The sequence below is a fragment of the Hipposideros armiger genome, unplaced genomic scaffold (assembly GCF_001890085.2).
Source record: "Hipposideros armiger isolate ML-2016 unplaced genomic scaffold, ASM189008v1 scaffold_107, whole genome shotgun sequence".
NCBI classification, from domain to species: domain Eukaryota; kingdom Metazoa; phylum Chordata; class Mammalia; order Chiroptera; family Hipposideridae; genus Hipposideros; species Hipposideros armiger.
Genome location: NW_017731457.1, coordinates 1,020,080 through 1,047,483, shown reverse-complemented (window position 1 = coordinate 1,047,483; position 27,404 = coordinate 1,020,080). Strand labels below are relative to the sequence as shown.

General features: G+C 55.3%; 1 protein-coding gene across 6 annotated transcripts in view; it reads left to right on the top strand.

Moving 5' to 3' along the window:
- The window catches only part of GTF2IRD1 (GTF2I repeat domain containing 1), a 105,597-nt gene that overhangs the window by 14,513 nt on the left and 63,680 nt on the right, over window positions 1-27,404 (top strand). For 5 of the 6 annotated variants that reach the window (XR_002124540.1, XM_019646878.1, XM_019646879.1 and 2 more), the window contains exons 2-6: window positions 19,881-20,009; window positions 21,376-21,517; window positions 23,543-23,698; window positions 25,515-25,698; window positions 26,398-26,708. Coding sequence is in view for 5 of the 6 variants with exons in the window: in XM_019646878.1 (XP_019502423.1) it covers window positions 19,887-20,009; window positions 21,376-21,517; window positions 23,543-23,698; window positions 25,515-25,698; window positions 26,398-26,708 (916 nt within the window). In the remaining variant the exon portion in view is untranslated. Of the gene's footprint in view, window positions 1-19,880; window positions 20,010-21,375; window positions 21,518-23,542; window positions 23,699-25,514; window positions 25,699-26,397; window positions 26,709-27,404 lie in introns of those variants that run through there. The other variant, XM_019646880.1, reaches the window with a different exon arrangement.

Here is a 27,404-nt window from a genome sequence, read left to right as displayed (position 1 = left end):
GAAACAGGCCCAGAGAGGAGTGGTGCCCAGGCTATCCTTTGGGGAGTTAAACGCCTGGTCTCCTGACCCCTAGTTGTGGAGCATGGCCGTTCCTGGTGGCCCAGAGGTGGGCGCTGGGTTGAGTAGAAGCCGGAAGGAGGAGGGTGGGGCCAGGTGCCTGCTGGGGGGGGGGCCATGAGCCCATCGTCTTCCCCCCTGGAAAGGGCCTAATGCTCCTCCTCATCCGTGTTGCTCATCTTTCTGAGAGGCCTACTTCTGTCTGGCAAGGGGGCTCTCTGGGGACACAACCAGGGGCTGGCACCACCCCCTGAAGAGGTGTGGGCCTCTTCCCACCATCTCCTGACACCCAGCCCCCAAGGGCTGCAGATGCTGAAGAACCAGTACATCTCCACCCCCTCCCACTACTCTGCTGATGAGCTGCCAAGGATCAGCCAGAACTGGGGATGGGGTCGGGGGACAGGTGCTGGGGTCGCCTACTGCCCAGCTGAGTGCCAGGCATGCATTTCCCACCCAGGTTCCCTGCATACGAGGGAACAGAAATGTCACTGTGGTGCCAGTCAGGGGACCAGCATGAGGTAGCCCAGAGTTGAAGAGACTCAGTGATTTCGGGAGTACAGAAGCTCAGCAGGTGATGTCAGCGAGAAGCCATCATCGCTGCCATTTCTTTAACAAGTGCTTATGATCTCCGGGCCCCATGCCAGACACTTTCCACATGTTAGCTTGTGCGGGCCTCACAATGCTGAGAGTGGCAGAATTGGTGGCTCCATTTTGCTCACGAGGAAACTGAGGTGTGGAGAGCTCGAGTGCCTCCATGGAAGCCACCAGCTGGTGATAGCCGGGCAGAGACTCGATCCAGCTTTGGTTGACCCTAATGCCCAGGCGTTTCCCCCTCCTCACGCTGAAGGGGCAGCCTGGTGCAGACAGGGCAGCAGGGACACTCAGGCTGATGAGGTGTGAGCGTGGGGGGATTTGGCAATGCTGGAGGAGGGCCTTGGAAAGCAAGGGTGCCATGTTGGGCTAAGCTTCTCCCCCACTCTCAGACCTCCAGTTCATTTTAGCTACTCATTCACCCACCCACCCACCAAGTATGTATGGAGTGCCTGCCGTGGCTCTGGGGCACAGCTGTGAAAATTCCTGCCCCCAGGTGCGCATGTCTGTTGTGGAGGCTGCCCGGGCTGGCCTTTGGTTCTGGCCTCTGATGTCCTACACACACCTTCCCATCCAATGGAATGAACCAGCCATGGGGTAGGGATCTTTCATTGTCCTAGACTGACAGAAGGCCTGGGTAGGGGCCCTTGGCTCAGCGTTTGGGCCTGTGTCCTGAATTCAGAGGCCTTGGTTCCCATCTGGGAGGCCTGGCCCCTAGCTAAGAGACTGTGTGTGTCTCCATCTACCCCATTGGTTCTGCTTTTCTCATCCAAAAGAACGAAACCCCTTTGAGCCCTTCACATCCCCCTTCTTTCTCTACCTCCTTTCTCCCCTGGACCCCACGGCCTCCACCCCCTCCCACTCCTCAGCCCTCTGCACCACTGCCCTGCCCACCTTGTTTGCCACACCAGCCTTGGTGTTCCTCTACCAGCCTCCTGTCTTCTGATCACCCACCCCCGGGGTCCCCACCTTTCTCCCCTCCCCTGACTCTGATTCTCCCTTGTCCTCAGTTTCACTCTGATTTCTCCCACTGCATTCTCCCCAGGGTACGTTAGTCCCTTTGAGTGCTGTCCCCCACCATGTATCTCAGATTTTGTCTCTTCAGCCAGAACCCCCCACAAACCCCCAGCCCCTGACACCCACAGGTTACAGGTAGCTCTCAGGATTCCAGACCCGGCCTCTCATATCTTCCCTTCTGTTCCCTGCTGAGCTGGAGATAGCATCATCCACTCCATGTCAGAACCAGAAATTCCAGGTGCTTCCTTCTCAGGACTGCCCTGTCCACTCCATTACAAACTCTCCTTCTCTATTCCGCTGCCACCATCTGCCTCAGACCTGGCCACCTCTGGCCCCAGACTGTTACAGAAAGCTTGCCAACTACCAGTCCCTGGCTCCAGTCCTGCCCACCATAGTTTGCCTGCCATATCCTGCCAGAACCCCTTAAAATGACCTTGTCTTGCCCCCGCTCCAAACCTTTGGGTGGTTCCCGTCCCCTAAATGATGACCTGAGGTCGTTGAGCTGGCCTCAGCAGCCAAACCTGTCTTTTCACCCACCACTTCCTGTCCTGACCTGAACATTTCTGCCACGCAGAGCCAGGCCCAGTGACCTACCCCATCCGCTGACCTGCCTGAGCACAACTACAACGCGTGGGTGGCCCAGGCGGTGCTCAGTTTTTCTGGGTAGCCAGTAATTTGGCACTCTTTCAAACGGGGCTTGCTGTATTTGCTCAGCATTTATTTCCAGGGAGGTGGGCGCTGTGGGGGGCAGGACGGTCATCCCCCTTGTAGATGAGCAGTGCTTGGGCGCAGTTCCCTGGCCCTGTTCCTTCCCTGAAAACTCCTATTCCCCCATGATGTCAGGCTTCACCAAGCTCAGATGTCACCTCCTCCAAGGAACCTCCCCTGACTTCTCTACCTGCTATCCTGTGCTTCTGGTGTGTCACTTATTTTTATCTTTAATGGAGGAATAACTTACCTTCAGTAAAATGCATAAATCTGAAGTGTTCAGCATGATGAGTTTTCACCTGTAACCACCACTCAAATCAAGTTGTGTCACACTGTTTTAATCTGTTTTTTCTCATAGCCTATTTTATTGTAATTGTCCTATCTCCTCCCGGCCTGAGACTCTCTCAAGGGCAGAAGTACCTGCTGCCTGTCCCAGTGCCATGTAAACTGACATGTGATGGTGTTGGTGTGTGTGTGTGTGTGGCCGTGTCCCACAATCATGACCATGAGTTGGGGAGGAGGGTGGCAGGGGCTGTGGCCGTGGGAACGTGCGTGTTTTGAGCCTGGCCAGGGACCCCACTGCAAGACCAAATACCCACTCTTCAGTGGGGAGAGGGGTTGGTCCTATTCCCCAGCCAAGGGCCTCAGCTGGGAGCAGCAGCCCCATCCCGAGAGGCCCCTGCTGGCTGGCAGCCTGGAGATTAGTCTCCAAGGCCACGACGCCAGTTGCCATAGGCACACAGGCCTGAGTCAGGATTGTGAATTCTCATCCTGGTCACACAGGCAGCGCCTGCCCCTGCCCGCCCGCCATGAGCCAGAGCCATGCTTTAAATAAGGTGGAAATGTGACCCCACCAGAGCCCAGGTACCCCATAATACCAACAGCACCCCTCCCATCTCCTCTGGGATGGCAGAGAAATGGCCAAAGCTGAATTTGAGGGTTCCCTTCATTGTCTTAGCTCCCAGAGCATGGGCATGGTCCTGGGGAGCCCGGTCTGAGAGGCGACAGCCCACCTCCATAAACCCCTTCTCCACCTGTGAAGGGTAAAGCCCTGCCTTAGGGAACCCCGGACTAAGGAAGAGACAGGGCTTCCCACTGCCAGACCCCAGATGCGCCCTGTCCCCCAGCCTCTCTGAGGAGAGGGCAGGTGGCTGCCCTCATTCTCCCCAGGAAGCAGCGTCAGGCATGTGCTTCCCTAGGATTGCCCTTTGCCCAGCCGGGGGCCGCTTTCCTGCCCTGCAGGTGGGGCAGCTATGTGGGTTGGTTGGTTATTTTTAAGTTTCTAAGAATGAGGTTTCTGTTATTTCTTTCCAAATTGCAAAAGTGATACCTCCTTATCTCAAATAATTTCCAAAATATGGAAGAGTAGAGGGAAGGAAAGGTCCTCGTGATCTAGCTCACTGAGATGAATAGTCTGGAATTTGAATCCCAGGCTCTTTCCGTGTACCTGAGGTCAGAAGTCTGTATAGCGTTGGTTTCAGCCCCCCGGGGCCACTTGGAGTATCTGCTGTTTCCCTTTTTGTGTGTGATATGTGTATTTATGGATGTATGACCGGCTTTGGCAGAACGCCTTCTCAGGTTCATCCTTGCGTTTTGGATAATTTTCTCAGGATAAATTGATAGAAGTGCTGGGTCAAAGGGTAGGAACCTGGTTACACCTCTTGAGACGTGTCAAGGCAACTCACCTGTTGTCTGCTGCCTAACTGGGGATCCTAATACCTGATGTCTTTTTTAAACTTTTTATTTTTATTTTATTGAGAAAAAAAGCTCTTATAAGTCCAGCTCAATAAATTTTAGAAACCAAGTCACCCAGGGAACCAGCACCCCAATCAAGAACAGAACATTCCCAGCCCCCAAAGCCCTGTTCATGCCCCCCTCTAGTCTACCGCACGCCCCCCAACATGACCACCGTCCTGACTTCTAATGTCGGCCTGATTTTGAACCATACACAAATAGAATCCTCCCGTGTGGCCTTTCACTCCTGGATCCTTTCATCCATCATCCTTGAGAGATTCAGCCGTGGTGTTACATGTAGGTTGGTTTGTTTATACGTCTGATGGCTTTTTCAACAGACCAGGCACCAGGGAGAATGCAGTACAAGCAAACACGTGGGCATTACACTGAAAACAGAATGCCTTCTGAATTATTGCCCATTTTCAAAGAATTAAAGTTTGTTTCCTTAAAGGACCTGCTCTATTGAATCTGGAATAGCAGTTATGCATGCAGGAGAGCCTGCCATGGTGTGGCATGAACTTGCACTGGGTGTGCCGAGTTCTGGGGTACAGCCCGCCCCCTCGGGGCCTTGGTTTCTCCAGGTGCACATGGAGGTGGTTGGATGAGGGTCCTGTCTAGTCAGACCACCATGACACTAAGTGTGTATGTAGAAGTTATTTTCTAAAGTGGCAGCCATTTGCTCTTGTGATCCTATTTATCACCTTGCCTCGCTTTCTTTTTTTTTAGCTGAGCCATCCTGCCACCTGTTGGCAGCTCAGTGGCAGCTCAGCTCGGGCCGGGTATTGAACCGCTGTTGCTCAGAGCTTGCGCTCCTGAGCGAGCTCTTAACCAACTGAGCCACTCTGTCGGCCCTTTCCTCAGTTTCTACAGAAAGCAAACATGCACTGTCCTTGACCTCTGCCCACGGTACCCCCAGGCCAGGTGATTGGTGAAAGGATCTTTGCAGATAATCCTGTCTCTCCCTTAAAAATATGTACAGACCCTCTTTAAAAGGGGTCTTGATATGTGGGCAGCTTCCTCTTGAAAACCCCCTGGGGCCAGGGACCCAGTACCTAGGAGGCCACCTGTTCTTCCTTTTGGGGACAGCCCTCCCAGCTGGAAAGTGTTTCTTTGGGTTGAGCCAAAGCCTATATCCTTGTAACTTCTACCGGTGTGACGCAAATGAACCTGGACTTGGTGAGGGGCTTTAGGAGCTAGTCATAGAATCTGGGATTGGGGAGATGACGTGCATTACCAGGTCTGGCGTGACAAGTGTCACTTGATAGCACTTGGTAAATGTAGCAGCTGCTGTTACTTTTATTTTTAAGTTGTAGTAAAATACCTATCACATAAAATTTACCATTTACTCATCTCTAAGTGTACAGTTTAGTAGTGTTAGGTACATTCAAGTTGTGCAACCAATCTCCAGAAGTTTTTCATCTTCCCAAACTGAAACTATGCAAATAAAACACTATTGCAGAGCCAGGCCAAGTGGCTCAATTGATGAAGAGCTTGCTCAACAGTGCGAGCTCTGAGCAACAGCAGTTCGATTCCCAGCCTGAGCTGAGCTGCCGCTGAGCTGCCAATAGGCAGCCGGACGGCTCAGCTAAAAAACCAACCAAACAAACAAAAAACACACTATCGCCCTTTTCCCCCCTCTTCACATCCCCTTGCAACTTCCCTTCTGCTTTGTCTCTGTGCGTTTGACTATCCTGGCTACCTCACACAAGTGGAATCATCCAGTATTTGTCCTTTTGTGACTGGCTTATTTCATTTACCATGTTGTCAGGGTTCATTCACGTAGTAGCATGTGACAGTATTTTGTTCCTTTATAAGGCTGCATAATATTGAACTGTGTGTGTATACCACATTTTCTTTATCCATTCATCTGTAGATGGACACTTGAGTTGCTCCCACCTTTTGGCTATTGCAAATAACGCTGCTGTGAACATGGTGCACAATATCTCTTAGAGACTTGTTTTATTATCAGCATCGCTATAATACAGGATCTCTGAGAAGTCACCTCTTTCAACCCCTTATCCAGTGCTTGAGTCTGTCCATCCAGCTTCCTGCTGAGACTTCTTCCAGGGGCGGGATGGGAGCCCTACTACCTTCTAACACCTCTGACTGTCCAAGGGCCAGGAACTGGGGTGGCTTAGGATGGAGAAAAGAAAAGAGGCTTCCTGAGCAGGATCATGGCAGAGGGAAGGACAGCCAGGCATCCTCTGTCTCCAGATGCCCCATTGGAAGGAAGCAGGCGGGGGGCTGCCGCAGGAGAAACTCAAGATTTGATGCTTGAACAAACGTGCCGTAATGGTGGGGACTGAGGGACAGTGGTATTTATCAGGAGTCTTGGAGACGGAGGTCTTTAAGAATGGATTCCGGGCCGGCCGAGTGGCGCGATGGTTAAGAACTCGCTTGGGATGCCAGAGGGCCCCGGTTCGGATCCCACATATGAGGGCCAGTGACACTGCCCTCTACAGCTAAGATGCTGAACAACAGCTCAACCTGGAGCTGGGCTGCCTTGAGTCGCCGGCGACGGCGTGGGCTGCAGTCCCTGTGGCAGTGGATTGCCATGGGCTACCGTGTGTAGCCAGCAGCCAGCGTGAGCGGCCAGCAGCCGCAGTGAGCGGCCGTCCAGAAGCCGGCGACTGATCTGCCTCGCCAGAGAAGAGCGCAATGATGGTGCCAACTTGGGCCAGTGAAGCAACATCCTCCACAACTAGATTGAAGAACAAAATGACAGCAACTTGTCTGTTCCCCTTTCCCCAATTCCCCAGCACTGTTCCCATCCCCCCAATTCCCCAATAAAAATCTTTAAAAAAAAAAAAAAAAAAAAAAAGAATGGATTCCACTTCAACTAACATTTAATCCCCCCAGCAGCACAGTGAGGTGGGTCTGATTGGCTCCATTTTACAGATGAGGAAAGCAAGGTTTAGGGAGATTAAATAATGTGCTCACCAGCCTGGTCCCCCGCGAAGGCAGGGCTCTTAAAAGGTTGGTATATTTTCATTAATTTTTCATCCCACCTTATTTCAGAAATGATTTGAAAGACTAATAAAGAAACACAAACTATATAGTAAAGTGAATCTAAATTTGGAAATGCCTACCATGGAATCTGTTGCTGATGGGAACGTGTTCAGTTGTAAGTAACCCAACAGACGGAAGAAGCGAGGGGTTTGTTCTCTCCTGTAACCAGAAGTATGGAGGCGGACAGTTCAGCCCTGGGGCAGCTACTCAGGGACATCACAGGCCAGCACCTCTTTTAACTGGCTCCTCCAGCCTAGGCAGCCGCTCTGGTTGTCCTGGCCTACAGGGGCGGGAGGGACTGGGCAGCCTGCTCTGTGGGCGGGAGGAGAGGCTCAGGTTGAGTGAACCAGTCACAGCGTCTGCCCCCGAATCCTAGATTCTCACTGTGGGGAGATCCCCAAATGGGATGTATGCCCTGTAGCCGCCAGTTGGAAAGGGAATCCTGGTCTGTTACAAAACAAACTAGGAAACAAAAACAAATGGATGGCTTTACAACGGGTAACGGCTGACTTAACTAAGATGTGCTTTTTTTTAATCTTTAAAAAAATGTGATGTCCAGTATGCTTAGTGTCTACCTGTATATACAGCTGCAAGGAAAAGAGACCGTCACTAAAAGTGGCTTAAGCAATATGAACTTTTATTATCCATAACCCGAAGGTGGCGGACCCAGGGCTGCAAAGGGCCACATTCTTTCCTCGTCCGCTCTGCTGTTCTCACATGATGGTTTTACCTCCTGGGCTGGCTCCTTTTGTCCTCAGAAGGCAGTCATGGTTGGGGGTTACACATGCAGGCAAAGGAGAACATCCCTGCTTTGAGTTGCTGTCTGATAACCAGGAAAACTTTCCTAGAAACCTGTGTGTCCCGGTGGCCAGAACTGGGTTACCTGCTCCACCTTAAACCTATCCCAGATAAGGGGATAATGGGATTGCCTTGCTCTGAGTCTTAGAGTGTCACCACTTTTGCTGCCCCAAGCACCTGCCTTTATTTATTTATTTATTTATTTAAAAAAGATTTTATTGGAGAATTGGGGGAGGGGAACAGCGCTGGGGAATTGGGGGAAGAGGAACAGACAAGTTCCTGTCCTTTTGTTCTTCAGTCTAGTTGTGGAGGATTTTGCTTCACTGGCCCATGTTGGTATCATTGTGCTCTTCCCAGGTGAGGCAGATCAGTCACCGGCCTCTGGCTGCTCACAGCAGCTCTTGGCAGCTCACACCGGCTGCCCGCTGCTCACGCTGACTGCTGGCCACACACGGTAGCTTATGGCAGCCCACTGCAGCACGGGCTGCAGCCTATGCCATCACCAACGGACTCACGGCAGCCCAGCTCCAGGTCGAGCTGTTGTTCGCCATCTTAGCTATAGAGGGCAGTGTCACTGGCCCTCGTGTGGGATCCAAACCAGGGTCCTGCTGCTCGGAGCTGGTGTCCCAAGCCAGCTCTTAACCAACGTGCCACCCAGCCAGCACCCAAGCACCTGCCTTTAGATAAGGACTCAACAGGGGCTCTGTTAACAGAGTGGGGGAGGAAGGACTTGGGTGTCTTGAACACAAGTCTGGACCCCCTCCAGCTGCTCCAAGGAGCCTGCCTGAGCACACAGGAGAGGAAGTTCAGGCTGTGGCCTCTGTTCCCTGCCATCTGCAGCAATAGGTGGACAGTGGGGAGGGGGCAGGAATTTAGAACCCAGGCAATTTCATTCCCACTGGGGGCCCCTGGGGCAGAAGACGGAGTGCCCAGTGGGGGGTGGGGTTTCTGGGGAGCAGGGATGCCCCTGCCCCACCCCCAGGAGGGAGAGGTTCCTTTTTGTTTGTTCTCTCAAGCTTCTTTTTCAAGAAACACAAGCATATGGCAGCGGATGGTGCGGGGGCCGTGTTTGGGTGGTGTATACGCTTGCCTTTTGCATGGTTGAGTGTATTTTTTCGCCGACTCCAGCACCCAGCTGATACATAGGGCAGTGAGTCAGGCACTCCCCCGGCATCCAAAAAAATCCAGTTCTTTTCAGTGGGTGGCTCTGGGGTTTCCACTGGGAAAGGGATTGGAGAACTTTGCAGCACACCCAGAACTGAGCTTTGCAGAGGTCTGAGCTGAAGGCTGTGTGTCCAGGACCAGGATTTGTGGGTTGGATGTGGGGAGTAGAGAGGTCCTGGACTCGTTTCCTAAGGCTGCTGACTAATTACTGTAAACTTGGTGCCTTAAAACATCCAAAATTTATTATCTCACAGTTCCGGAGGTCGGAACAAAATCAGTACCACTTGGTCCAAATCAAGGTGTCCGTGGGGCCATGCTGCCTCCAGAGGCTCCGGGGAGAACCCGTCGCTTGCCTCTTCTAGTGTCTGGTGGCTGCCAGCACTCTTTGGCTCGTGGCTGCTTCACTCCAGTCTTTAAGGCCGGCACCTTCAGTACTCTCTGCTGTGTCTTCATTCTGTATGTATCAAATCTCCCTCTGCCTCATTATAAGGTACATGTGATGGCATTTAGGGTCCACCCAGATAATCTAGGATAATCTCCCCATCCCAAGCTCATTAAATTAATTACATCTGCAAAAGTGATTTTTCTTTTCTTTTCTTTTTTTTTTTTTAAAGATTTTTATTGGGGTATTGGGGGGAAGGGAACAGTGCTGGGGAATTGGGGAAGGGGAACAGACAAGTTGCTGTGGTTTTGTTCCTCAGTCTAGTTGTGGAGGACGTTGCTTCACTGGCCCAAGTTGGCACCATCATTGCACTCTTCCCGGGTGAGGCAGATCAGTCGCCGGCTTCTGGACGGCCGCTCACTGCGGCTGCTGGCCGCTCACGCTGGCCGCTGGCTACACACCGTCGCCCATGGCAACCCACTGCCACAGGGGCTGCAGCCTACGCCGTCGCCGTCGCCGGCGACTCATGGCAGCCCAGCTCCAGGTTGAGCTGTTGTTCAGCATCTTAGCTGTGAAGGGCAGTGTCACTGGCCTCAAATGTGGGATCCGAACCAGGGCCCTCTGGCGTCCCAAGCCAGTTCTTACCCATCGTGCCACTCGGCCGGCCCAAAAGTGATTTTTCCATATAAGGTGACATTTCAGGCTCCAGGGATCAGGATGTGAATATCTCTGGGGGGCTGTTTTGGGTCCTGTCATGAGTCCTTAAGGGCAGCCATGGTAGACGGGCTCTCCTATGATATACCGGGAGGAAGAGGATTGCAAATGGAGATTCCCAGCTGACCCACCCCTTCTCTTTCCTCAGCTCTCCACATGCCTGTGGGTACCCCAAACGTCCAAGCTCTATCTACCTTCCCAAGCACCTGCCCTTTGGGGTGTATTGGTTATCCATCACTGTGTAACAAGTAGCCCCAAACTTAGCAATGTCAAACAACAGTCATTTCTCGTGATCTTTCACAGTTGGGGCTTGACTAGACTCAGATGGTTCTGGTTCAGGGTCTCTCGTAATTGCAGTCAAAAGATGGCTGTGGTTGGGGTCATCTCAAAGACTTCCTTACGCTCTGGTCTGGTATCCAGTCTCGGGAAGAGCTGGGTCTTCTCAGGCATGTCTAGATCCACTTGGCCTCTCCAGCGTGGTGGCGTCAGGATAGCCTGACTTCTTACGCGTTGGCTCAGAGCTCTAGTGGTGTCTCCAGTGTCTCAGACTGGGAGAACCTAGTGCCTTTTAAGGCCTGGCCTTGGAGGTCACATGGTGGCACTTCCGGAGCACTCTGTTGGTTAGAAGTGAGATATTCAGGCCATATTCAAGAGGAGGGTAATTACATGTCATCACTTTGATGGGAGAAGTGTCAAAGAGTTTGCCATCATGTTTAAAGCCACTGCAGGAAGACACACCAGAGAAGAGGCCCTGGGGACCCAGAATGGGGCTGTTTGTGGGATTCTGGGGGCCTGAGGACCCAGAGGAGGGCCTGGGCAGATGTGGGATCCAGTGGGCCATGTCCTTTTAGGCTCACAGACTGCCTGCCTCTTGGAGAAGGGCTGAAACAGGGCCCTGTGATGTGCAGGCCCAGGCTCTGGGGCCACAGGTGGGACCAGGCAGGGTGTTTCCTACTGGACAGTCCTGGAACCTGCCCACAGTCTGTGTTGAAAGCGCCTCAGGGGTCTGTCTGCACCAGCCCCTCCCACCTGAGTGAGGACCCCGCGCCTTATCATATGTGCTTATGCCTCAGTGCCTTTGCCTGTGCTGCCCCTCTGTCCAAGGTGACCCCTCCTCTCCAACCACCTTCGTGTCTCCTGATTCTTCCAAACCTGCATAAACAGCTCCTCCCCTTGGACGCCCCTCCAGGCCCAGTTCTGTGTATCAGGCCAATACTGGGCAGACCCAGGAGGCACACAGGAGTTGGTGGTCTCGTGGGGGTCCAGATAGCTCTGCCTCCTGGCAGAGGGAGAGTTGCAGGGTAAGAAGGAAGAAGGACCTATGGGTGCCCAGCCAAGGGGCAGCAGACCAGCCTAGAGGGGCAGGATATGAGGCACCGCTGTGCCTGTCAACAGCTAAGAGTAAGCAGGCAAAGTGGATGGGTGTCTCTTAAAAAGGGCACTGAGGTGCTAAGGTCCAGAAGCCAGAGGACAGGCATGTCCAGAGGCCTACAGGCTAGAGGGAGGGCAGTGAGGCCAGGAGCAGGGACAGGTCAGCTCGCAGTGCAGGACATTGACCCCCAAGGGTGAGGCTTGTTCTGTTCATCTGCTGGGGCTGAGGTTGTACTGCTGGCTTGCTGGGCTTGGACTGGCTTCTCTGTGAGTGTCCCCCTGCAGTCAGATTGACCGTGCTGGGATTGGCCCCAGGAGGACTTGAATTAGTACACTTGTGTATACACCTGTGCGCATGTGTGTGAGTGTGTGTGTGTGTGTGTGTGTGTGTGTGTGTGTGTGTTTGCTAGTGCTCACACTCACCTCTGGGTCAGAGGTGTGCTTGTCGGGTACACCATTTCTCTTTCTCTCCCCCTTGCCCCATTCCAGCAAAGGCCACTGAGCAGCCACTCTAACCTTAGGATTAACATTCAGTGAATATGGCCAAACACTTCTCTTTACTCATGGAGTGAAGGTTGTGTATCTCTAAGCCAAGCTTCTTCCCTCAGCCTCTCTCCACAGAAATGACAATATCGTCTTTCCACTAGTGCTCCCAGAGAATTCCTCTTCATCCTTCAAAACCCATCCCAACATTGATCAACTCAGGGAAATCTTGTTTGGAGACCCCCTACTGTCTCAAAGCTAAACAAACAGAAAATGTTTAAATAAAAGGGGGCTAGTGCCCTCCCCTGTATCAAGCTCTATTCCTGGGTGAGCTCTCTTGCTTGTCCTCCTTTCATGGTCCTGTAATTTTCTGTAGACGTGCTGGCCCTGTAGGCAAGCTCTTGGAGGGCAGGCAGGGCTGTCTGGGTCACTTCCAGGAGGTATTTAATGAACAGGTTGGGGTGAAGGGAGACCAGTGAAGTATTCCCCTGGAGCCTCTCCACGGACGGCCAGGCCTCCAGCTTCTGCTCAACTGTTGCAGGCTGGCTGCCCCATCTCCTAGAGCACCCTGCCTGGGAACTGCAACCCAGTTGATGGCCAGGTGGAAGTATGCTCTCCATTCTGTCCCAGTGCGGCCTCGCTAGGTGGCTGATGAGTGTAGCCCTTGGGGATCAACAAGTGTGCATGGAAGGGAGGGCGGGGTACCCAACACAGATACCCCAATGCAGATTGACCTGGACATGCCGGTGCATGGGAGGAGGGCATGGCTGGGGCAGACTCGGCTCGTGACTGGCCCCTCGCTTACCACCCCCCACATGTGCTGGTTGTAGGAGAGCTGGTGATGTTTGTTTCTTGATTCGACTCCAAGCCAGTGGAGACCAGTGACCCCTCCCTAGCCTGGAAGGACCAGGCCTCTTGTCACTCTGGCTGGGGGCTACTCTTACTCTGTGTGTAAAACACTGTCTCCTTTCTTACCCATCCTGTTCTCTCCATCACTGTGCTTGCTCTCACACACACACTCACCTTTTCTCAGACACACACCATCACATCCGCACACTCCAACACACCGATGCTCATTCACACTCCTGTTTCTTTAAGCCCATACTTTACAAGCTCTGGAGAGACTTGAGGGGTAGGGTCTAGATTCCCAGTTGAGCCACTGGCCAAGGAAAGCACCTACCCAAGGTGGCCCTGGGCTCTGGGGACAGGTATGCTCCCGCAGGCCCAGGGAGGAAAAACAGACGCTTGTGGGATCTCCTCACCTGCTCCTGCCCTGGGGCCCCACAGCCAGGGGAGCAGAGCGCTGGATGAGCTTCACCCGCATTGCAGTTGGCCAAGCCCACTGATATGGGGGTATTCCAGAGGGAAGTGGGCTGAAGACTGCATCGTGGGGTGAAAGGAACCCAGGTTTAGTCGGCAAGATCTGGGCTCAGGTCTTCGCCACATCCTGGCTCTGGGGTCTTAAAATCCTGTGACATGAAGGTGGCTGTGAGAATTAACTCTATACCAGGGGCCTAACTATCCCCAGGCACTCAGGAAATGGCCCTGTTGCACCTTCCCTCCCTCTACCAGTCCCCATCAGAATGGCAGCCAGGCCCCTGTGGTGGGTGGCAGGGCCCACGTCCTTGGCACTTGTTAGTTTGGCTCTTGGGCCCTTTGGGTGTCCTGTGTGCAACTCCAAGTTCCTGGGCTCATGGTGTGGAGGACCGGCACCTGGGCCCCCGCCACGAATGCATAAGCCCAACCCCTGGTCCTCACTGCCTCCAGCTGGGAATGTGGCCAGTCCTCTGGGCCTCGTCATCCACCCAGCTGGCCTGTCACTGCACCTGGGAATTAGCCCCATTCCTCTAATTAGAAGTCCGGTCCCGAGGAGGAGCAAAAAGAGTATGGACTGTGTGGGTCATAGGTCCCGAATCTCCCTGGCTTGTCACTCACTTTGGGAAGAATGTCATGCCTCTGGGTCTTGGTTTCTTCACCCTTGAAATGGGCGCAGTCCCCTCTGTCCTGCCTCGCTCCCTGGTTGGAGGTCACAGATGTTAGAGTGCCTCCACAGGGAGGTCGAGGCCCTGCTCAGGGGGACCCCGGTGGGAAGCCATGATGGCGGGCATGAGGGTGGCTCTCCAGCCCAGGAGAGGAGGAAGGAGCTGGCAGTGGATGTAGGGCAAGGAGGGGGGGCGTTGAACCCCTGGATGAAGGGAACACCCAGGATGGTGGGTGGGGAAGGGAGTTTTTAAATGGGCTGAGCTGGGAGGTTGGTCTGAAGCCCTCATTTTTTTTGCCTCGACCCCCTGCCCACATCTGACCCCATCAGCCTCATTCATTTCTGCCGGGCACTGGCGGAGGTCAGGTACCCACCACAGCAAGCATCAGTCCCCCCAGGTATCCAGGCCATGGGCAATGAAAGGGACAGGCTTAAGGACCCCCCCCCCGCCCTTAGCTACCCAGCTGGCCTGGAGAGCCCCATGCAGGGTGTTTGGGATCGGAAAACCAGCTGAAGTGGTGTCCACTCCCCCTGGCCCCAGGGCCGACTGGAGTGGGCTTTTGGGGCCCACCCCTGTGGGCGCCTCCCACGTGGAGGCAGGCCTGCTCTGGGTCGGGGCAGCGGTGACTCAGACAGGGACACAGCACTTGGCTAATCTTTGGCTCAGGGACCGGGCTGGCCTCTAGCTCTCAGCGGCCAGCAAAGCTGCCACTGTCTGGGCAGGGAACCCAGCGAGGGAGGGAGGAGATGACGCGCAGGAAAGGCTCAGCAGACTGGAGTCGGGACGTTGGAGCTGGAAACATCCCCAGAGACCGCCAGACTGTACCTGACTGTGTTAGGATCCCCTGGGAACTTAAAAATACAGTGTCCTGGCCGCCACTGTGGGCCTGTCCACTCAGGGCCTCCGGGGCCCAGGAAGCTGGGGTTGGAATGGCAGGTGTTGGCAGCAGCTATGCTGCCTGCCTGCTTCCCTCACAGGTGGGCAGAGCAAGGCTGGGAAGCTGAGTGATGGGGCAGGGGTCACGCAGACCGGGAACCAGGACCTTCCCTCCACCTGCTCCAGCTTCACCTTTTGGGGCTTCATAAAACACAGCTGTCCCCTCTGGCCCGTGTCTGACCCTCAGACACATCAAGAGAGTGGCGTGCTTTCCTCCTGTGACCTCCCTGGATAAAGCGGTCCTGCCTTTTCTTTTGGGAGGCTCCCTCTCTTTGTCCCTTCCCCCAGGGAGACCCCCCACACACACTTATTTTGGACCTGAAAGCAGGACCTAGTCACTTCATCTTCCTTGTTGGTGTCTTGGGCTCCTGGTCCTGTGGTGGGATGACCCACCGTCCTGGTTTGCCTGGGATTGAAGGGTTTCTGGGCTAAACCCAGGAAAGTCCTGGGCAAACCAGGGCGAGTTAGTCATTTTGACCAAGTGTCGGCTGTGGATTGGATTAGCTGGTCTTTCTGTTCCCCGGGTCCTGGCGAGTGTGAGGAGTACAGTTCTCTTGCCACATGTCAACAGGAAAGAACCCCGCTTGGGGACAGACAGTCAGGTGGACAGACCTCATCCCCACTGCCCATTGGCTGGGGGTCTCAGGCAAGTCTCTTCTCATCTCTGTGATGGAAGGCAGCTCGCACACAGTGGTGCTCCGCCCTAGACATCTTGACAGGTGTCTAGGTGTGCCAATGCTGTGGGTCCTGGAACTGCACTTGGAAGATCACCTGTCCAGGACACCTGTCTGACCCAGCGGCCTCCCTCACTTTCAGTTCCAGGGTTGTTCCTCTGGGATCCAACTACGCCCAGAGTTGCAATCTCTCACATTGCCGCTTTTTAAAATTAATTTATTTGTTTGTTTGTTTTTTTATTGAGAGCCAGGCAACCCAAAGGTTGTCAGACACTCTACAGCTTGCGAATGCCTGGGCCCCCCCCCTGAAGTGGCCTCCTGTCACACTTGTTACTCGAATATATGTTGAGCGCCCATGAAAACCCAAGCAGCATTTGAGGCAGTAGAAGATAGTAAACCTGACAGGCGTGGCCTCTGGCCTCCCAGAGCTCACTTTCTAGCTGGGGAAATTAGGCAAGACGCCTGTGAACAAGTCGCTTCAGATCCATGAAGAAAATGAGAGGAGATGTGGAGCAAGTGCATGGGGTGGGGCTCTGGTGTGGCTGTGTGGTCAGGGGAGGCACTGGGGGGGCGGGGCCTGGCCGAGCAAAGGAGGTGGGGGGCCCGGGAGACGTGGACCTGGAGCAGCCTTCCTTCTGCGAGGGACCTCGAGTCCAAGGCCCCGTGTGACCTGGGCCTACGGCGCAGGGAGGTGTTGCTTTCCATCCTGCGCCCAATGGGAAACCACCCAAAGCCTCTTAAGTGGGAGAGTGACATGAAATTTTTGTGGTTGCTGTTTGCAGGAGGGACGGTGGGGCACAGAAGGGCAGGGAGGCCAGTGAGGAGGCCGTTTGCCAGGGCACAGGCAAGTGAGGGTGGTGGCCTGGGTGGGTAGGTGACGAGGAGTGGACGGATTTCGCTGCATTTGACCCAGACTGTTCTGGATGTGAGGGAGAAGGGACTCTGGGATGAGGTCCCAGTTTCAGTCTAAGTGGATGACCGGAAAGGAGCAGGTTTGAGTGGGAAACACGAGGCCCTGTTCCGTCTGAGTTACTTGTTAGATGTTGAAGGGAAGGGAAGGGAAGACAGGCAGGAGGTGACTCATGCCTCAGGAGAGGAGGTGAGAGGAAAAGCAAGTCACCAGCACAGAGGTGATATCTAATAAAGTCAAGACATTGCCTAGCAGTAAGGGAGGGAGTTGGACAGGGAGGAGGAGAGGGTCGAGGACCCACCAGCATTTGGGCAGCCAGTGCCCGGAGGGGGGAGCAAAACCAAGTGTGCGGCACCCTGGCAGCCTTGTGAAGTGATTGAGGAGGGGAAGGGTGCTCACAGTCTCCCTGCCTGACTCTCCGTCCTTGAAGGCTTGGCTCCCCCGTCCGTCAGGGGTGGCTGAAAGTCCCTTGTCACTGAGGGCTTCCTGGCCACTTGTGCCCCAGGTCAGAAGCCAGACACCTACCACCTGCAATGTCCCTTCTGATGTCCTCTCCCAGATGCAACAGAGCAGCAGTTGGTCATTTCCAGCCTCACCCCTCACCAAGCCCCAAGTCCTCTGTTTACCAGTGTGTGATGGCTTAGGCTGTCACCTCCATTCTCACTGTCCCCTCCTCCAGGGACTTTCCTCCTGTTGATGCTTGGGTGCTGGCCCCCTGGTAAACTGCCTATCATTCTTTGTGTTCTATGTAGTTTTTTGGTTTTATTGGGTGATTTTATTCCCTCCCTCATTTTCTGTTTAGCACTAGTCCCGCCTATGAGGAAACAGAGTTTAAGTGGTTGATGAACGTGGCCCCGACAGACCTGGGCCTGGGTCTTCCCCGTGCCCGGCCGTGCGCCCGGCCCCCAGCCCAGCGCTCTGGCCCCCGCCCCTCCCTCAGCAGCTCCAGCCACGTGGGAACTGCTGCTCTCTCAGAGGCCTGGGCGTTTGCAGAAGGGTCTTCTCCCTCCTCCTTCCCCAAACGCACCCACCTGCCCAGGGCTGGGCCTCCTTGGGCTCCAGCTCAGGACAGAGGGCCCAGAAGCCCAGGTGGCCAGGACGAGGGAGCCCAGCCCGCCTTTTGTCCCTCCCTCGCCCTTCCCTCTCTGACTGCCTGAATCCTTCCTAAATGGATTAGGAGCTGGCAGCCGTCTGGCGCAACCTGGAGGCCAGGGCTGGAGCGCTGTCTGGTGCCTCCTACTTTGCCCTGATTCAATTTGGGCTCCAGCAGCTGGGAGGCTGGCAGCCAGAGGCCTTTCTGGGAATGGCTCAAGGGACTGGTGGGCAGGGGGTGGCTGAGGGGAGGGGACACGCCTTGAAGCGCCCCAGGCAGGCAAACCTCAACTGGACATGCCACAGAAAGCCCTTGACCATGGCGCCTGGCCGCCCCTCGATCTATTAGCATGTCTCATCCATGGCCTGTCATGCCCTTAGTACTGTGGATTTTGAACTTTTATAATATTGCAACCTGGGGGAAGGAATAAATTTTATAAACATTTAGAAGTGAACCCAGTACACCTTTTAGCCAACTGCTGGCTGACCAGTAGTTAAAATCAATATTTATCCACAGCCAAACAGCAGACTTGGGCCAGGACTGAGGCCAGAGCCAAGCTCCGATGGTATTATCCCGAATTCCTTTGAATGCTTCCGTAACTGAAGTCGGACACTTCTCACCTTGTTACACGTGCCGTGCTCGGCTATTTGCTGTTCTGTATCATTGATTTCATGAGCCACTCAAAGGCCACAGCCCATGGTTTGGACCACAGTACTTTGCTCTGTCTTATACGTTGGGCCCTGAGCTGGGCCCTGGGGGTGAAGCAGTGACAGGCTGACTGATCCCTGCCCTCACAGAGCTTACGGACCGGGGGCAGCTGCAATGGTAGAAGACACTCTTGGTTTGGCACCTTTTAAGGCGCCAGGCTCAGTTGTCACCTACCCAGTGCCCCCCCTTCCCACATCTCCAGTCACGTGCATAGAGTTCTTCACCCCCATGGGCTGGAAGCAGCGAGGGCAGGATTTACGGACCCCCCCCAAATGCCTGCAGCCCTGCTCCCAGTTCACTCTCCTGAACTGGGGCCTGTGTACAGAGCACTAATGGAGGAAGAGCCCAGAGAGGGAAAACTACTGACCTCTACCTTCTCCTCTGCTTGGATTGGTGAGGGGGCAGCTGCCTCTAAGGAAGGACCTGGCACTGGGGCAGCCTGTGGGTGGGCGCCTTGGACCTGGTTCCTGAGGTCTGGAAAGGGAGGGGCAGGTGGGAGAGGACCTCAGGGAGGCTGACCTTTGTATCTCTTGGGCACCCAGGCCAGGCTGGGTGGTGCAGGGGCACTAGGCCTGTTTCCTGCCTGAGGTCACCCTGGTGGTGGGGGCCTGGTCTGAGGGCACCCCAGCAAGCGGGGAGGAGCCAGCTCTGTCATCCAGGAGCCTCATGAAGAGGGGACGAAGTCCTACCTGGAAACCCTGGTCTGAGATGAAGCAACTTCTGCACCTCTGAGACCGAGTCCTTACAGCCAGATAGGGGACTGAGACTTAGAGGCCTTGGGGCAGTGACCTTGTCGGAGGGGATCACGTGGCTTGATACAGAGCTGTGATGGAGAAGCTGGGGGACATGTGGGAGGCCTGTGAGGGCGCCTGACCCAGTTGGGCCAGGAGGGCAGGAGGTGGGGCAGGAGGGGTTTCCTTCCCAGCAGAGGCGACAATTAAAAGCTGAGTGGACAGTCAGTAGATGACAAAGTGGCCAGGAAAGGTACTCGGGTCAGGGAGAATGGGACCTGTGACAGCTGGGGAGCCATGAAGAATTTGGCATGTTTGGGGGACGGTGATGCTTAGAAAACCCGGAACATGGGAGTCTGGACCAGGAGCCTTGACTACCAAGCTGAGGAGTGAAGAGCTCATGTGGGCAGTAGGGAGCCGCAGAGGGGGTGTGAGTGAGAGAGGCCGTGACCGGAGCACTGTGCGTGGGGAGAGTTGGCGGCTGGGGTGCTAGGCAGACTGGTCGTGGTACTGGGCTCAGCTCTGGGGCCGCGGGCTTGGGGGACGTGCTGTGGGACACACCCCTCAGTTTCCCTGCCGTCTGACCCACACCTGTATGGGCTCTGTGCGAGCTGCTGCATGTCCAGGCCTGTCAAGGCTCTAATTCCATCCTGCAATGAGACTCTTAGGTGAAAAAAAGGCCAGCTCTTGATTCGTCCCACCTGGGCAGTAGAGACAGCCCTGGGGTCCAGGGGCCCAGCAAGTTGGGGTGGGCAGCTGCCACGTGTGCCACATCCTGCGGCCCACGCCCACCCCGCCTCCTCCCTCTCTCTGTCTAGGTGACCATGGCCTTGCTGGGGAAGCGCTGCGACGTTCCCGCCAATGGCTGCGGGCCTGACCGCTGGAACTCCGCCTTCACCCGCAAAGACGAGATCATCACTAGCCTTGTGTCTGCCTTAGATTCCATGGTGAGTGCCCCAGCCTGCCCCTGGAGGAGTGGGACACCCAGCTTTGTAACCAGACATCACATCGAGGCCCACCTCTGCCACTTAGAGCAGCCTTCACCAACCTGAGCCCTGGTGTCCCCACCTGCAACAAGGGCCTACATTGGGGCCAGAGGCTGAAGTGATATCGAGTATGTAAAAATCCAGTCCTGGGAATAAACGCTGGCTCTGGCCCTTGTCGCCTTGTCCTCATTTCATCACCTCTTGCCGTTCAAGGCTGGTCCCTGGCACAGTCACAAGTCTCCCTCCCAGCAGGTCACCTGGCAGATAATGTGTGGGCAGTGATTCATTAGAAAGCTGTAATCCCCGATGTTACAGCGAGAGCTGTAACTGCATCTCAGGGCGGCAGGGAGAGAGAAACAGGACTTCATAAATCACTCCTCTGGCACCGCTGCCTACATACCTAAGCCTGTAACCATTTATCCCAAATGAGGAAATAATAATGTCATTTTTCACCAGCCTTTTCCCTGAGGAAAGTTCTGTGATGGAGAAGGTAGGCAGGTATTAAAAAAAAAAAAGTCTGGTGTCAGCTGTGCATTTGAGGATGAAGTTGAAATTCAAAGAGGGCAGCCCGTCTTACCTGAAGTCACACAGCATGACCAGTTTTTAATGTGGACTTCCAGGTGCAGAGTCTTCAGTTCCGGTAGCACAGTGGGCTCCTTCAGGCTGTTCCTGCTGTAGGTGGCTCTAGGGCAGTTTAGGTGGAGTTTGGGCCAGAGGTGGTGGGTACCCCTGGGGAAGCCGGCTGGGTGCAACCCCGCCCCTGTGCAGAGTGGCCATCCTGAGGCAGGGAGCCCCAGGAGCTCAGCCCGGGGTCCTGCAGCAGGTTTAGCTTGGTGGTGGTGGAAGCATAGCTGACGTGAGCAGTGGTGGCCAACACCACAGCCACTAGCCACAGGTGGCAGCTAACATTTAAATTGTAACCAGTTAAAATTACATAAAGTAAACAATTCAGCTGCTCAGTCACACTAGCTTCATTTCAAGTGCCCAGTGGCCACAGTAGTGGACAGTGCAGACATAGGACATTCCCATCATGGCAGGAAGTTCTAATGGACAGCGCTGGTCTGGAGGGTGTTTCAGAGGCTCCTGGGAGCTGGGAGGAGCCAGTGACCCTGAGCTAGCCTGGTGACAGGAACAAGACAGGCTCCCCCCGGCCCTGGGGCCCTTAACAGGTAGGGTCATTCATGCATTCCCACTGCAGATTCTAAGGCCAAGAACGTTGGAGCAGAGACCTCTCCCTGGAACTCACATCCTACCCCCAAAGCTGGCGTGGAGGTATCCTGGGATGGGGGGACCTTCCCCCGGCTCACATACCCTGCTCCCCCCGCAGTGCTCAGCACTCTCCAAGCTGAATGCGGAAGTGGCCTGTGTGGCTGTGCATGATGAGAGCGCCTTCGTGGTGGGCACCGAGAAGGGGAGAATGTTCCTGAATGCACGGCAGGAGCTGCAGTCAGACTTCCTCAGGTTCTGCCGTGAGTACCCTGGGGCTCCGGAGGGCCAGGACACTGGGTTCCCAGAGCAGCAGCAGCGTGGCTCTGTGTTGGGGGACGCCCTGGATAGGAGAGGGTTGTGCAAGCTTCCTGATGTGGCATTATCAGGGGTGACCCCAGTTTTAGTTGGAATCGTACAGCAGCCTCTTGGTTGATAAAGCCTGGCTGACTGAACGCCAGGGCCGGCCAGACCCAGCCACCATCTGCTCGTTGACAGAAGGGGGGCACTGAGGCCCAGTTGATGCCCAATTCCTGTGCGTCTCTGACCCAGGGACCGAGCACACTTGCCCAGGTAGTATTTATTGAGCACCTGCTGTGTGTAACACCCTTCACAATGCCAACTCATTTAGCCTGACATCAGTCTTATGAGGTAGGCACTGTCATTGTTACAGTAACGTAATCTTGGAGCCACCTCCTGGTGGCTCATGGGGACAGAGTAACTCAGGACACGTCCAGCAGCACGTAGGAAATGCTTGATAAATGTGAGTGGCTGGTGCTGTTATGATAATGCCGCAGGCAGGGCCATGTGTTGGTGCTGTTTAGTTTTCCCAGCAGGCTTAGCACAGTTACCACTGGTTTACAAACGAGAAATTGAGGTGCAGTGAGCATAAGCCACTTCCCCAGGGACACACAGCCAACAAGTGATGGAGGCGGGATTCACAGCCAGGCCCCATTCGGGCCCGTCTACCCCTTGCACCTATGCTGTGGTTGCTCCCCACGCCACACCAGCCCCCCACATGCCCTAAATTTCCATCTGTGTCTGGCGTCCCAGCTTGGCAGTGAGCTCCTGGGGGAGGTCAGCTTCACCTTGCTGGTGGACTAGGTGCTACAGGGTTAGGGCCTGGCCCAGCACTGAAGGCCAGCACCCAAGCAGACATTTGAGCCCACAATTTGGGACTCAGAGCAGGCCTTTGAGTCAGAAGCCTGGGGCCACATCCTGGCTCTGCCACCTGCTACCTACTGGGTCTCAACTTCCTCCTCTGTGAAAGGGGAGGACAGTGCTACCTCCTCACAGGTTAATCTGAGGATTAAACGAATCAACACACAGCAAGCACTTAGAACAGTGCCTGGCACTTATTGTAGTTCACACTCAGTAAATGCCAGCTGTTGTCTTACCATTATTAGCATTTTCTTTACACTTTAGGCCTGGACCCTAAAATCAGCCGTTTCAGGGAAGGCTGTCCCCCAGTGTTGGCTATATCATTACTGGGGCCCAGCTGCTTCCTTGGCCATCCCCTGGTCCCACTCAGCCCTAAGAGCCTATACCCTCTGCAAGGTGCAGCGGGGGCTGGGCCAGGGCAGGGTGGCAGGGTCCTCTGGCCCCCAACTGACCAGCCAGGCTGGGGCCTCAGGAAGGTGCACCTGGCTTCCTGGAGCCAGGCAGAGCCACTATTTATAGCACCAGGAACTCAGCTGCTTTATTTCAAGCTTCAAAGATCCCTGGAGGAGAGCAGGCTCCAAGCTGGGAGGGGGCCTCTAGGCCCTCCTTTCATCCCCTTTTCAACACTGTTTTTAGCATCTTCCCCACCCAAGGATTTACTTACACCCCTGGCCTAGCCTAGTGTGAACCTGCCTCTTTGCAGCCTCTTGGCCTCCTGGTGGGCTCCCCTTTGTATCCCCATTTGGCAGAGCAGAAAACCGGGGCCTTGATTGGTTAAGACAGAGCATTTAGTGTTAGGGCACAGACAGGGGAGGATAGAATGGAAATTTGTTGAACCTGGTTCTGAGCCAGGCAGCTGGTCTCCCGTGAGAGCTCACAGACTGAGGCCCAGAGAGGGAAGGGACTTGCCTAGGGTCACACAGCAAGTTAGAGGTGATCAGGGATGAGACCCAGGCCCCATGACCAGCCCTGAACCTGGGCAGGGCTTGCTCACTCATTAATTCTTCATTCATTCACTCATTCATTCATTTGTAGTTTGTGTTGGATGCCCAGCTTCTGGGCTCATTACGGGGCAGGGACATCCCGGCTTACTGGGCAGGTGGTGAAACGTGCTCTGTGTCCCACAGGAGGGCCCCCGTGGAAGGAGCCGGAGGCAGAGCACCACAAGAAGGTGCCTCGGGGCGAGGTCGGCGGCCGGAACGTCCCGCGGTCTACCCTGGAGCATGGCTCGGACGTGTATCTTCTGCGGAAGATGGTAGAGGAGGTGTTTGATGTTCTTTATAGTAAGATCCTTCCTCATTCCATTTGGGGCCCCCAGGCGGGTGGGAGCCCCAGTCCCTGCCCAGCTGAGGAGGCCCCTCCTGCCACACTATGCACCCTGTGCAAAATCTCAAGGAGTGAGGGCATTGCCCCCCAGCGCCTCTGCACCCCCAGGCATGGATCTTCTGACTCAGCACCGTTTCCTGAACTGCTGTCCCCTCTGCCCCACCCTGGCACTGGTCACCGCCACCTCTCAGCTGGAAATGGCCCCAGGCCTGCTCTGGCCTTCTCACCTCCAGGCTGGCGCCCCGCTGCCCCACCCACCCTGTGACCAAGGGCATCTTCCCAAAGTACAAGTCTGATCATGCTCTTCCCTCCGCTGCCTTCGAGGGACCCCCGTCATCCTCAGCATGGCAGAAGCGCCCACCACAGCCCACTCCGTCCCACCTCCCCAGCCGAGCAGACCCACCTCACAGAACTACGTCCTGTTCTCCAGCTTACCCTGGCTTCATTTCATACGTCGCCATTGTGCCTCTGTGCCTTTTGGGACTGCTTTCTCCTCTGTGTGTTCGACACTATTACTCTCTAAGGCTCAGCTCCAGGAAGCCCCCCGACACCGGGTTAGGGTCTCCTTCGGGCACCCACTGTGCCCTGCCCCCTCACTAGCCCCGTTGCACTCAACTGCCAGGGACTATGCCTGCCCTTTTCTGCTGTCCCCAGCCTGCAGTTCAGGGCCCAACAACAGCAGGTGCTCAGAGGGTATTTGTTGAATGACTGAGTGAAGGCTAATGTCAGCCAAGTCCTTCCCGTAGGGGAGGGGAGGGGCAGGCCTGGCTTTTCTTGGGAAGTTTCAGGCTGCAGAGTCTCAGGACCCAGTGGTGACCTTCACATGCCCTAGTTGGCCCTGGGCATTTCCCTGAGGGCCCCACCTCATTTATCTCTGACCTGCTTTATTCCTTTCCTGTTCAGCCTTTGGTTCTATAGAGCAAAGGTCTGTGAGGCAGCCCTGCTGTTGTCTAGATATCAGGAGGAAGAGGCCAAGGGAGTGTAGGGGGCCCAGAGGTCCTGGGGGGGAGGATTTTCATGCGTGATTGGCTATGCCACTGCAGACACTTCTGCCAGCTGTAGCGTTTGTGCCCAGAGGCCCCTGCACCCCTGCCCACTCTGCCCTGGTCGCCCTTCCCCGCCTTGGGCAGAATAAGGTGGCAGTGAGGCGAGGGGCCTCTTTCTGGCTCTGGGTGGGGGAAGCAACAGATGTTCCTGAACCCAGGCCCCTCGGCCGTCCCGCCTCCTCAGTCCTCAGCCAGTCTCCCCTCTACTCACCCCTTCTCTCATTCTTACCGCCTTCTCAGTCTGTCTCTCCTCTCTGTTTTTCTGAATCCCTTCTTTTTGTTTCCTCTCCACTCCCTGTCTTCTTGACTTTCTCTCCCTCTCGCTCATTCTCCTCCCTTCCTCCCTGTGGCGTTGCCTTTCAGTCTTTCTCCTGCCCTCTTTTCTCTCTCTCACCCTTCTCCCCTCCTGCACACAGCCCTGGGCCTACTTTGCCCTCGACCCAGATGCCCGGAGTGGAGACGAGAAAGGCAAGGGAAGCAGCGACCCCCCTCAATGGAGAAGCCCCAGCCCTCAGACAATGGGGCCTTGTCCTCAGGCCCTGCCCACCCCACACCCATCCTGTGGGGCTTATTCTGTGTGAAGTTTGCAGCTAAGGAGCCAATTGGGGGCCAGTTTCCTGGAAAACCAGCACCAGGAGGAGTCACTCCACATAGGGCATGCCTGGCCCCCACTCCATCCTGGCTGCCTTCTCATACTAGGCCCTCTCTTCAACCCCCTCCCCCGCAGGCGAGGCCCTGGGAAGGGCCAGCGTGGTGCCACTGCCCTACGAGAGGCTACTCAGGGAGCCAGGGCTGCTGGCTGTTCAGGGGCTGCCCGAGGGCCTGGCCTTCCGGAAGCCAGCCGAGTATGACCCCAAGGCCCTCATGGCTATCCTGGAGCACAGCCACCGGATCCGCTTCAAGCTCAAGAGGTGAGTGAAGCAGCCTGCCAGGGAATGGGCCAGGGCCTGGAGGCTGTACCGTGAGGGCTGGGCCAGGAAAGGTTAGGAGGATGGCCTGCTTCCATGCTGACTCAGCCACCTGTGGTCGCTTACCCAGCCAGAGGGGAGGGGACTTCAGACCCCACAGGGGACCCCGGTTGTAAAGCTCCCAATCTGATGGTAGAGGTGAGATTATGGAGCATGAGCTGAGCCATGCATTTAGTCACAGAAGTCCTTCCAGGGGACCTCTATGTTGCAAAGAGGCTATACAAAACTTGGTTGGGGAAAAAATAGCACCAGTAGTACTCCAGGTGCCAGGAACTGCCTGTGCAAAAGTGTGGAGGCGGGAAGCCAGCCTGAGGGCCATCAGCGCTCAGGCCCCACCATCAGCACACAATCCCGAAAGAAGAGGGATGCGGTGGGAGATGGGAGACGATCAGCTACTGCTGAAGGACACAGCTAGTGGACTGGGGCGCAGAGGCCGCGGGGCAGGGCTGGGATCCTCCAGCTGCCCAGCTGTGTGGCCCTGGGCACATCATGCCCTGCCCCAGGCCTGCACTCCCACCTGTCCTGCGTACCTCACAGGCTGTTGTGTTCTGCAGAGGGTGGGCTGAGAGGCTGCGGAGTAAGATATACAGCTGGCAGGACAGGTGTACGAAGCTGTCATCTGTCCTTCTCTCGTTCACCCAGGCCGCTTGAGGATAACGGGCGGGACACGAAGGCCCTGGTAGAGCTGAATGGTGTCTCGCTGATAGCCAAGGGGTCTCGAGACTGCAGCCTGCATGGCCAGACCCCCAAGGGGCCACCCCAGGACTTGCCTCCTACTGCCACTTCCTCCTCCGTGGCCAGCTTCCTGTACAGCACCGCACTCCCCAACCATGCCGTGAGAGAACTCAAGCAGGAGGTGCCCGCCTGCCCACTTGGCCCCAGCGACCTAGGCCTCGGCCGGCCTGGGCCTGAGCCCAAGACCCCCGCTGCCCAGGACTTCCCTGACTGTTGTGGTAAGCTGCTGGGACCCCCCCACGTCAGGGCTTGGGACTGAGGTCACTTCTGTAGGGCACTCTCCAAGGCAAGTCACAGCGGTGAGGCCTTCCCCAGGCTGAAGGAGGAACGTTGGGGCAGGAGACTGTGGCAGGACAGATGGTGTCCTAACTTAGACCCAGTCAGACCCCAGGCCTTCACTGAGTCATCTGTGAATAGCGTCCTTGGCCTGGGACCAAGAGACACCCAAGAGGACTCCCAAAGGAGCCTTTGGAGAGAGTAAACATGCTAATCAGTTGCATACATTTAATGAGCACCTACTACATACCTATTGGATTAGGAGTACTGGAAACATCAGAGAAGGAACGGCTGGGTATGAGAAAGACCTGTAATCATATCCTGGCTTCTCTACTTAGTGGCTGTGTGTCCTGGGACAAATCTCTTTCTCTCTGAGCCTCAGTTTCTTCATCTGTAAAATGGAGATGTCAGTAGTCCCTATCTCGCAGCGTTATTATCATGGTTAAATGACAGAGCATGTTAGAAATGTACCTTCTCAGGCCCCACCACAGTCCTGTTGAATCCAAAGCTTTGGGGGTGGGTCCCAGCTACCTGAGTATTGACAGGTCCACCATGTGGTTCCAATGTATGCTCAAGGTTGAGAACTGCAATATTAAAACAAGTCCAATGTTTGGCACGTAGTAGGTGCTTGTAAGTTA